General features: G+C 36.9%; 1 protein-coding gene across 1 annotated transcript in view; it reads left to right on the top strand.

The window, feature by feature from the left end:
- The window catches only part of NAA16 (N-alpha-acetyltransferase 16, NatA auxiliary subunit), a 35,816-nt gene that overhangs the window by 819 nt on the left and 22,782 nt on the right, over positions 1 to 12,215 (top strand). Inside the window, 3 exon segments of the mRNA XM_066340445.1 lie at positions 2,873 to 2,896; positions 2,899 to 2,937; positions 2,940 to 2,977. Coding sequence (XP_066196542.1) covers positions 2,873 to 2,896; positions 2,899 to 2,937; positions 2,940 to 2,977 — 101 coding nt within the window.

Genomic DNA, 12,215 nt, shown 5'->3' with positions numbered 1-12,215 from the left:
AGACTAAATGAAATGGTAAATACCCTAAAAATATATAATTAATGTGTAGCTGTCTAGCTGCTGAAACTCCAGTAGAAAAATTCCAGAAAGCATGTAAGCTAGATATCAAGTGTCAAGGAATTTGAGATCAGCTGCAAATTCCCAACATATCTCCTCATCCTTTTAAATTTACAGGGTTAATTTTTAGTTTAGGTCATTCATTAGCTGAGCACCACATTTGTTGGTACCTTAAAATGTTCCAGAGCACATCTAGTCCACTCCCCTGCTATCGCTCATGTATCTGAATGTGCATACACATTTCCTGCATAAAATCAAAAGATTTTAACTGCTTCATGAGAAGTTGCCACTTATGCCTTTTATCATCCTATGTACTTCAGTTTGTTTGAAGATACAGGGGCAAATTTTAAGGCATTTCAGCTAGATTTGAAAAGCTGGGTGATGAGTAATTGTTGTTGGTGTGTGGTTTTTTTTTATGTAATGAGATTGTTATGGTAACACAGCAAACTAGGAAATAACCTGCAGAATGCTTTCCTATATCTTTATTAATAGTGTGTTTTGCTGTTGACTTCATTTCACTGTGTCTTTTGCTCTAGGTTACCTTAGATCTGACAGTGTAGTTTCACAGCTTATGTTCATTTAAGTAGAAATGTGTATAGTAACAAGAATTGATTGCTCATGCTGTAACAATAGGATAGAGCAAAATTCATTACTAGATTGGTCAAAAAAATCTTGGCTACTTTCTGTAGCACTTTATAACAAAAAAATTTTTCAAAATTAAAACTTGTTTCTGCTAACTTACTTATTAAGCCTATCAGGCATGAATACGTAAGACTGTTTTTGATCCCATAGAGATTAATCTATTACTAAATTATTTTCTGCATTTACAAGTACAGGAGACAAGAATTTCTTTTGTTTGAAATTTGATAGCAAAAATGTGAAGGTGTAGAAAGGAACCTGTTTGCAGAAAAATATTTGCAAGTTTCAAGAGGATAGAATTTCTGGTTAAGTGCAATTACTGTTCCAGTGTGGTCACTGACCAGTTACAGCTGTCACTGTTTGATTCAGAATTAAATTACTCTTAAAAATTCAACAACTCTAAAATCCAGGCTTATGTTAAAAGGACAAGATCTTGTCCAGACCTTGCCGTGCATTGGATCCTAACCTTGTATTTGATACAAAGTTGTCTAATCAGTTCCTTCACTGAGCTGGAAACCACCTTTATGGAGGAAGGCTGTTGGCCATCAATTTCACTGATGAACTGCTCACTGTGTGTGCATGCACTTTTAGATTTGTGTCTGCTTCTGGCTAAATTATAACGTGGCTTCCTGTCTAGTGTTGGGGCCCAGTTGTGTGCCTTTTTTTTTTTTTTTTTGACTTAGTTTTAAAACTGTTCTGCTTTCTGTAAATAAACGGTATTTAATGAAAACTTAAATCTTGCTTTCCTGAATTTTAAATTATGATTTTTTCAGCAAGATAATTATTAGAAGAATTCAACTGGAGAAGCTGAGATGGATTTTTTTCTTTATATAGGGGAGTTTCTGTAGTGTGAGACAACACTTTTTAATTCATCTTTCTGTAATAAAGCATGTGCTTACAGTCCAGTTATGGATCCCCATCCACTGGTACTAGGAATTTCTATATACAGCAGTTTGGTTTAGTACAGCAAGGTGAGAACATGAATTACTTATGTTAGTCTCAGTGTTTCTTGGCCACACTGGTGATAACAGTAAGCGTAAGGCAGTTGAGAAGTGGTAGAAGTTAAAATGTTGAATATAGAGCAGTAGTGTCTGAATTTTCTGAATATCTAAAAACAATCTGTTAATCAGACTTTTAATGTGTTTTTATTGAAGTTTATTTCAAGTTTTGTCAGTTTTATGGGTGAATCTTAGTATTACAAGGAGTGTGCTACTTTTTTGTTGAGAAAGTTAGATAAGTCCACAACAGAGTAGGCACTGAACTTCAGTGGAAAAAGTTCATCCCTGTGCAAAGCAAACAAAACCAATAAAAATAATGGAAAAAACCCAAACCAAACAACCCCTTCTAGCCTGTGTCCCCTGCCCCCCCCAGCTGAATCCCAATCACTTTCATCATAGAAAAAAAAAAAATGGAAGTCAGCTGTTTTCTTGGTTGAATGTCTTCTTTCATGTACTGCTTTTTCTTTTTAAAAAAAAAACCAGCAGTTCTCAGGAAGGTAGCACTTACTGCAAGTATTGTAATTTTTAACTGAAAATATAATTGGATCAAATTTTTAGCTTTCTGCAGTATATTTTAATTCAGCTAGAATCTGATATGGATCTTACGTTTCTGAAACAATCTTGTTTGTAGTTCCAGAAACAATCATATCACAAGTCATGTCCTACTAATAAAAATAGGACTAGAAGAGAGGCAGAGGGTTCATTTAATCCATCCTTCTTCCTCAAATCAGGATACTTTATATCTGCACTACTCCTAACACATATTTGTCTAAGTTACTCATAAAAACCTCCAATGATGGAGCTTTTGCAACATCTCCATTGTTTTTCTTAATATTATAGGGTGTTTTCAGTGTTAGTTTAAATAGCTTTTGCTACATCCTCTGTAGTGAGCACTTAATGTTCTCTCTTTTAATAGACTACAGGTATGATGACTGTTACCATGTCTGCTAGCAGAATCCTAAAGACTAGCACCTTAAGTGTTTTACTCTGATTTTTTTTTATTTTTTATTTTTCTTTTTAAATCTGGAGCATATTTGTGTCTTATTAAATACAGGAAAGATTGGAAGCCCTTAATTGCAGTTTCTTTAGTTCCCCTCAGAGTTGCAGAGCAGTTAGTGGGTATATTTAATATAACACTTGCAATCACTGACATGTACCAAACACGCTTTTGTTCCTAGGTGAAAAATTTAGAGAACTAACGGATAGTTCCTGAGGGTTAACTTCAGTAAAGGCTGCCCACCCTTGTTACCACTTTGAAATCTTTATATTACAATCCAGAAAAGGTAAAATTTTAGTATTTTTGATTTTAATGAAGTCTTCTGTATTTAATTTCTAATAGACTATCTAAGAGTTTTTATGTAGCTTTTCCTGTAACCTACTAGTTAGTTGTTGAACATTTTTTCCCTAATGTGCTATTTTGTCATATGTGAATGATCACTTGATGTCAAATGCTTGAAGTCAGATTGGTACAGAGTGCATTGAGGTTCTTGAAAGTCAGAAATTACTCATTACTTTGTGTGCAAGTGTTACAGGATTCTTTCAACTTATGGGTTTTATGATGTCACCAGAAGTAATGCTTTTAAAATAACAGGTGGCTATTGTTCTATGTACATTTCTGAATTGCCTATGAATACATTACTATTTTACCACAAAGGCTTGTTTCCTGTTTCAGTCTTTAGCTGAAGCTTCAGTGTATAATTTCTGCACTTTGTAACTCAGTTTTGGTGTCATTGTGTCACATAGGAACTATTGTTTCAAATGTAATTCTTATCTTCCTTCCGACCTTTTGACAGCAAGGTGTACCAAAAATAAATTTTGAACTAAAGCATGTTACTAAACAGAAACAGAAATCATTAAGAAAACAGAATCATTAAGATCAGTGTTCTTCAGATTCTATCTTTGCTACAAACACTGTGGGTATTCTAATCCATTCATGACTAGCTAAAAAGATGGGGGTTGTATCTGGAGAAAACTCTAAATATTTGGTGCAGCTTTTCAACCAGAAGTGAATACTCCTTTATTTGGACTAAATATTCTTCTTATCAAAGAGTTTCTTTGCTAGGGTTCTAACATGTCCTTACATAAACTTCTGTAATCTCTACTTTTCTATGGTTGACATAATTTTAGTAAATTCTGGTATCGTGTTGTGGTTTAACCTCAGCTGGCAACTTAAGTACCGTGTGCCGGCTTGTCACTCCACCCCTGCCTGGTGGGGGTGTAGAATCAGAAACGCATAAACCTTGTGGGGTTGAGATAAGGACACTTGAGATCAAAAAAACCTATAGTAATACCAATAATCGTAATGAAAAGGGGAGAGGGAAGAATAAAATTCAAGAGAAACAAGGGATGCACGGAAACCTTTGTTGTCCATTTGTTAACCACTGCCTGAGCAGTGGTTGACAGCTCACAGCCAACTCTCCCGTTTATATATTGGCTGTTACGCTGTATGGTATGGAATATCCTTTAGGTTGCTTCACGTCATCTGTTCTGGTCATGTTCTTGTGCCCCTGCTGCCTCACAGAGCATGGGAATCTGAACAGTCCTCTCCTCAGTGTAAAGCACACTTTAGCAACAACTGAAACATCAGTGTGTTACCAGCATTATACTCGTGTTAAGTTCCAAACTCAGCACTGTACTGGCTGCTGAAGAAGCAACTTAACTCTATCCTATCTGAAAACAGGAGACTTGTATAGTACAGCTTTTCTACAGTGCCTGTTTATTGCTAATGCATACTTATCAACGTAAACAAAATGGAATTGAAATTGTTTTGTATGTGATACACTGGATATCTAGATACAAGTACAGTCAACGTTAGGGAAAGTTTTACTTCTGCTATTTGAAGTGTGAAGAATCTGGATGTTGAAAGATACATATAAAGTTATTTGGCATCTGAAAAGACTTTCAGCGCTTAATTTTTGAGATGATAGGTAAAAAAAAGGGCTACCGATTTTGGGGCAGACTTACACAGAAAGGTGCCTTTCTGGTAGTAATCTTCATTCTATCAAATCAGTGCTGCTCAAAACTGCCAGCTTAATCCTAAAAAGTAATTATAATCAAGCGCTTGACATTTTCCAAACATGCTTGGGGTTGTTTTGTGCTGCTGTCTTCTGCAAAAGCATTTTGTCATATTTCAATCATTTCCTTACCAAGACAGGCTGTCTTTTACATTTCACTTGGTTGGGTTTACTATAGTATGACAGAAGAATCTTTGAAATGAAAATTTTTAGTCCCTGACCAGTTAATTTTAGTATTGCTAAAATTTGGGGGTTGAGGGCAGAAAATTGTAAGAAACTGATGTGTACTACATCTTTAAGAAAATATTCTCTTTTGGTATCTAATTTGTTGAAGTTGGAGCTTAGTACTAAGCTTCTCACTTAAGTTATTGTATAGTTGACTGAAAGAGGATTGTAGTCAGTATTGTTATGCCTTCTAGAAAATACTAGCAAAATTCTGATTTCTCTACCAGTTGGGAAGCAAGTTCCCTTGTGTTTCTTTGGAAGCAAGTGTAGTTTTGTGTGGTCAAAATCCAACTGCAGTTGGATTTTGAAGCGGCATAGATATGAAGACTTGATGAAAGAGTTGGTATTTAAGCCTCAGAAAGTCTTCTTCTAGAGCTCCAGTGTGGGTCTGTGATCTTCATGAACAGCAAGGAGAAAAGGCTGGTTGTATAGAAGGTAAACGTTTGTCCAATTTGTTCAGGAAGATGTTTATTATCTAATTGCTGTAAGTTGGTACTCAGTCTTTCGGCTGTGCTAGGTAGCTTTCTTCCCAACAGGATCTATTACATGAGCACTCATATCTATGAAACAAACGTTGGGAAGCTTTCACAGATGCTTCTTGAAAGAATTAATGAATGCCCCACCAGAAATCAAACTGACATCACTATGCAGTGCCAACTGGGTGCATGGGATGTTATTTGTTCTGCTACTGAACTGGAATTTGTTTATGTACTTGTGTGAATATAGTGTGGTGAGGGTGTTGGGCTCTTCATAACTTCATAAAAGAATAAGCTTTACTTTGGTTAAGTAGGAAAGGTGGTTTTAACCTTCCTTCACAGTGTAAGTAGAATTGTTTAAGATCCTTTGGCGAAGTCTCAGAAAGGTGCCGTAAGTGGGAAATGTAAGTTCTTTGTTTCATAAAAGAAGTCATCTTAAGATACTGCTGGAAGAAACTTTCTTTCAGAACCGAAGATACAAGAATCTGAAATGTGTTCAGTAAAGAAAAGGAACTGCTGAAAAGCAATAAAGCTCTGTGGAATACTTAGGCTTGTTTTGAAGTAAATAATTCCTTACTAAATAAGTCTCTAATGAGTTAAATATGCTTCATGTTGCATTATGCAATCTATGTCTTTCCTGTAATTCTGGAGCAGAAGAATATGTGTGTGTTGGGCCTTGTGTTCAATTTGTGATGTGCAGAGGTTTATATTTGACTACACAATTGGGTTGAAAAGAAACTATTCAAGATTTAGTAACTGTGAAACTTGGAGGCTTGAGAAGTAACAGAGATGGTGTGGTGAAACCTGGGACAAGCAGTGCTGGATTTTCATCGCTCCCCGCAATACTGTTGCCTCTTAGGAGGAAATTGCTAACCCACTGTGATTTTGTTAAAGCAGACTTTAAAAGAAACTCTAGAACCTGACAAGTAGAAAGTGTTGACCTGGCTTTGCCTGTAAATTACTGTGCATGCTTTTTCAGCAAGACCCAGTTAAGACTTTGGTCCATCACTGCTTGCAAGTCAGCAATCTGACTTACGTTTTTCACCGTAGTTCTGGAAGAGAGTTATAACAAGACACGGTTTAATATTTCCAAGCTCTTCAGATGAGGTTGTGATTTCTTCAGGTTTGTGCTGTTATGCTACTGCGAATCAAGTACCATGTGAACTGGTTTCCTTTTTATTGTTTCTTTGTCAAGCCACCTAGACTGGAGGAGACATAAGTAGTTCAGGCTGAGGGGCGGAGAAGCAATGAGAAAAAGAGCTAACAATTGTCTTTTGCCTAGAAATTGTACTGTCATTTAATTTCATCAATGCATTGTGCTGTGGAGAGAACTTTTGATTATAAAAAACACTGCGTACTTAAAAAAAAATCATATCCAGCTGTTTCAGTATACTGAGTGCAGTTCTATACCATGCTGTAGCATAAAATTACTCTAGTACTGGAATAAGGAGAGGGGCATTGAATTGTAGTATGAACAGTTGGACAAAGGCCATTTGAGTCAGTGTCTGTGTACTTCTTATACTATGGGAATTGATTTTGTACAGGTTATGTGCATGAATAAGGAGTAAAAGGAATTAGGCTATAAAGAGTTCAATTTATTTCTCAGGTGATAATTGTCACTGTGCTCCCTGTTTGCAGATACTAAAGGCATGCACTCTAATTACTTCCTAACTTGCTACAACTGGTACACAGCCAGATTCCATGTCTTGCCTACTGAAGACAAGGTCAATTGGAGGGGTGACAGAGACTGCCAGACTCAGACTTACACTACTTTTCAGTATCATCCTTCATAGGAAGTTTATAATATCAATATAGACTGTGTTCAGTGATGCATCATTGCTGATACTCATAGATCACTTTTTATCTTCAAAATATTAGAGAAATCATTTTGTGGAACACTGTCTTGATGGCTTTGTGTTTTAAAAAAAACACTTGAAGTATAATGCTCATCACTACCATTTGGTTTCAGTTGATTCTTAAAGTAACCACTGTATGTTGTGAAGAAATTAGCTATGCTTTCCTTCTATCATTATATGGCAGCCTGAGGCTTTTTTCAATGTGAAACCCGTAGTCATAATGAAGTAGTGTAAATGAGTCTGGTTATATAAAAGCAAAGTTCACAAGTGTAAAAAGCATTGCAGCAGATTCTACTCACCCATGAAGTTTGGAGAAAGGAAATGGCTGGTCTAACAAGAGCTGAGAGCTTCTGTAAGGTTACTAGTATTACAGAACTTGCATTCTGAGCTTGATACTAATTTTTCTCACCTAATCCTTGAGTTCAGTCACCTTCTCAAATACCAGCCTTTGCCTGTTCGTACAATTCCTCTTGAAATACTTCTTGGTTATGATTATTGTATAAGACATCCTGAAGGAACCCTGTGAATGTCTTACTACTCTACAAAACTCTCTAGGTTTGTTCCATGTTTGTTTGTTTCTCAAATCTTTCCCCCCCATGTTAACTTCATTTGGATAATTTCCATCATAAAATGGAAAAATTCTGGGGTAAGAGTTACCTGTAAAGGCAAAGCACTCTGTGATAAACAACATGGTGGTGTTGACACTAAAATCTGCAGTTTCACCTTTACTCTTCATGCATTACATCTATGGCTTGATTGGTAGGTACAGCACATGCCTTGTCCTCCTGGGAGGAAGATCTGTCCCAAACAGATACTTAAGTTTCTTTTACCTTCTCAACCTGTATCTTCGTATCTGCTAGCACCAAGGCAAACATTTGATGTGGTCATACTTAGGTTTTCATCTTCTAGGACTCTTTTGCTCTTCTGATGGGACACTTAAATCAGGAGACTCAGTTAAGGCACCTGCATATACTCTGTAATTGACTGCATACAACAGAACAGCAGTGCATTGACCAGCTGATGCCTAGTTGGTGCAGGTAGTGCTGTCTTGATGTTATGTATGTCTGCTCTTTCACATGTCCAAGAGTGGATTCCTTTACATATCAAGGAGAAGCAGAGGATACCAATTGTCAGTGACATCATTGAAAAGTTTGCTGCTATGCTAAAAAAAAGCAAAGAAATGAAAATTTCTTTCATTTCTTCATGAGACAGAATCCAGTAACTGAAAGCACCTTCCATGATACTATTTGTCATCTTTTCTAACAAAATTATCATTTCAAGCTCAACACTTCTGGTAGTCTTCTAAGAGTTGCTGATGAAGTAGCAAGTTTGGTATATCAAGGCAGCAGAGAATGTACACCACTTTTGTGGTTTTTGAGGGTTATGCGGGTGTCACTTTAATTGCTTTCTTAAATGCATCTTGGTACTGGAGAATAGAATGTCTAAACATACTGGATGTGCACATTGAACTCGACTGGGGTGCATTTCCAGCTCTTAGCAGAGCTAGGCAATGTAATTACACTTTGACTCAGTGTTTGAGAGATCATCATGATGGATGGAGCTTCCTAAGGTCTGGAGGAGAGTGAATGTCTCCTATTCTCAAGCAGAAAAAGAAGGCTCTGAGGAGCTATGAGCCAGTCAGGTTGATCTCAGTCTTTGTGAAGCTGATAAGGCAAATAATCATGGAAACCATTACTAAACACACAAAGGACAGTAGGTAGGATGGATTTAAGAAGGGGAATTCATGCCTGATTACCTTAATTGCCTTCTGTAACAAAATTACTATCTCAGCATACAAGGGGACAGCAGTTGATGCTCTTTATCAGGAAGGCATTTGACACCATCTGTAATAACACAGACAGCATGTTGAAGTACACCTTAGTAGACACTAATTTGTTCTGAGAACTGACTGAACTGCCAGGCTCAGTGTTGTCATCTGCTGCACGAACTCCAGCTGGTGTCCCCAAGTAGGTAACACTAGGGGCCAGTAGTGGGGAACATCCTTGTTAGTGACTTAGTTCAGCCTGGAGAAGAGAAGGGATTGTGTATGTAAGTAACTGAAGGCAAGAATGAAGGAAGACAGGCAGATACTTCTCATTGGTGCCCAGAGACAAGGTATTACACACATGAATTAAAATACAAGAGAATATTTGAGCAAAAGAAAAGACAGTTTCGTCACTGAGGTTGTCAAACATGAGAACAGGTTGTTGAGACATAATGAAGTTGCCTTCTTGGAAATTATCAAAATGTGGCTGGACATGGCCAGGAATATTCTGCTTCAGCTATCCGTATTCTGTAACAAGGGGTTGGACTAGGCAGTCTGTAGAGGTCTCTTCAAACCTTTGTGATTCCCAATCTTTTTGCTGTGTTTCACCTTCAAGTCCAGGACCAGATTGTAGCCATTTACTTTGCAGCAGGCAAGCTTGTCTGAACTGCTACTGCAGTGCCACGGCAAGTGCATTTTATGTAAGTCTGGCAGCACTGAGACACTACAGCAAATATTGCAGAAAGGCACAGTAAAGACTGACATGCTGATATACATGAATGCCTGTATTCAGAAGCAGTGAGATCCCTAATCCACATACTGTAATTTGAAATCTTCAGTTTTGATTTTTATATCCATTTTGCCAGCAGAGACCTAATCCCTTCCTAGAATTTCTTGCTTCAGGCTACTCACAAAGAGAAGAGCTTGTCACAGAATCTGCCTTTTAGGAGTGGATCAACTTCAAAACACAGCTGGGTAACTGCAGACCCACATTAGGTTTGTATTAAATGTGAGTAAATGCGTGGTTCACCACAGGTCACATGAAGCACATGATACTGATGCTTCAAGGTAGGCACTTGCCAAAGAATGGTTTGTTTATGTTAAAGAGTACAGTGGGGTTAGGCTGAGGATGTGATCTGCAGATCAGATATGATTGCTCCTGTAGAGTCTTTCATCAGTCTTGATTTTGGAGCTCTCAAAGTGGCACATATGGCATCCATCTCTATTTCTGCAAAATTTCACAGAACAAATTTTAATAGAAAGTGTTGTGCATTCGGTATTTTGTCAGTGATCATCTGCTTGTGGTCTCAATTAAATAAAAAGCTGTGTAAAGAATACTTCCAGCTTAGAAATCAGCAATCGTTTGGCCAGGCTGTTGATGTAGATGCTCACTGAAGATGAGTTTGCCCCCATCTAGAAGGTGAAAGAAAAGCGGCAGACAAAATACTGATAAAAGTCTAGTAAAGTCATAATTGCATCCAGATTAATTTCTCAAGTCAGATAGCTCATGTTCACTTTGAATAGGTTTCTGTGATGGAGTCAGTTTGTTCTAGCAAACCTGCTGGTGTTGGTAACATTACGCAGCAGGGACTATTGATGTGACACTGGCAGGGTCTGTGTGCTGTTGCCCTACCCTTGATGGGCTGTGTAAGTGCACAGCTGTTGGGAGGTGCTCAGTGGCGCAGTTGTCTAAGGCTTGACGGATGTCATATGTGAGGTTATAAATGAGGTGCTGTGCTTTGGAGATCAATTTTTGAATATTGTTACCTATATCTGCTATTTTTTGTACCTGGTGCCTTACTGTGATCTACAGTGACAGCTACAATGATATACGTTTAAAGAGAAGATGGCCTTTAACCCAAAAATAGCTTACTTTATGGAAGGTGATAACACAAGTCCCATGAGCTGTCATCCTCATCTTTGGGTTTTAATATATAGAAATTCTGCACCTGTAAAGCTCTTTTTCTTTCTATACTATGTATTTTGAAGGGGAGAATAAAGGATGCAGAATTTATAGGACTCCATTAGATTTATTCTTAGGAACTGATTTATGAGTTTCTAATGCAATTCAGAATGGATTAAGAGCCCTGACTTTGGACAGAGTAGTTCACATTCCAAACTGTCCATTCCACCCTGTCTTTCCAGCCTGCCATTTTTGCTGAAAGAACAGTGCAAGTGTTTGAGTACCAGTATTTATTTAAATTTATGTAATATTTAAATTTATACTCAATTTTTTCCTTTGTATGCTGTGCTATTAAGCTAAAAGTGGAGCTACTTGACAAAGCATTTCTGCAATACCAAACTTGAAAAGATGGATGGATTAAACATAGGAAAATTAAAAAAAAAAAAAAAAAAAAAGCTTGCTGAACTAATTTCCAAAGTCCAGACATGATTTAAAAAAAAATCACATACTAAGAGAGGTGCTTGTGTGTAGTGGGGCCAGTTATGATAGTGTGTTTTGAAGAATTGTAGTTATTGCCAAAAAAAGGTAGTTTCTTAAGAACATTTAAGATGTGTGGTTCTCATATTGCTATTGGAGATTTATTTACTTCATATTCTTGATCTTGCCTTAAAATACAAAGGTTTTTACATCATCAAGTCATAAACATACACCAAGGTAACATGTTTTAAAGTGAATTTCTGGTATTTTTGACTTCTAACTAAAGACTGAGTTGTAAGAATTGTAGGTGGCTAATTACAATTAACTAATTCTAAGCAGGAGAGATACATGGGAGAATAGCAGGGAGGCTATAATAAAAAAAAAATATTTCATCCAACATGAAGAAACTTATGTGGTTGTGCTTTGGGGTTTTATTAGCAAGATTACCTGCTTTTCTCTACAACTTTGAAATGATACTTTAGATGCAGCTTTTAAAAATATAATATATTAGATTTTTTTTTGCTTACAGTTAATGTTTCTGTAATGGTATGAACAATTAATTTTCATCATTTGTGGAGACTTTTTGGAACAACCACTTAAACTACTATTGTGTGAATGAAAAGTTTTGAAATGTGACTGTATGTATGATTTTTTTAATATGGTGAGAAACATGGAGCTTTTACAAGGAAAATGTCTCAACACAGTGTAGTCTGTGTGTAAATTTAAGTACTGTGATATGGGTGTCTTGGTGTCCAGGCAAAGAGATTTCCTGTCTAGCTTCTGGGCTTTTCTTTTATGATACAAG

Source organism: Sylvia atricapilla, chromosome 2 (assembly GCF_009819655.1).
Source record: "Sylvia atricapilla isolate bSylAtr1 chromosome 2, bSylAtr1.pri, whole genome shotgun sequence".
In the NCBI taxonomy this organism is placed as follows: Eukaryota; Metazoa; Chordata; class Aves; order Passeriformes; family Sylviidae; genus Sylvia; species Sylvia atricapilla.
The sequence above is the reverse complement of the archived record's forward strand: the minus strand, read 5'-3'. Positions and strand labels throughout refer to the sequence as shown.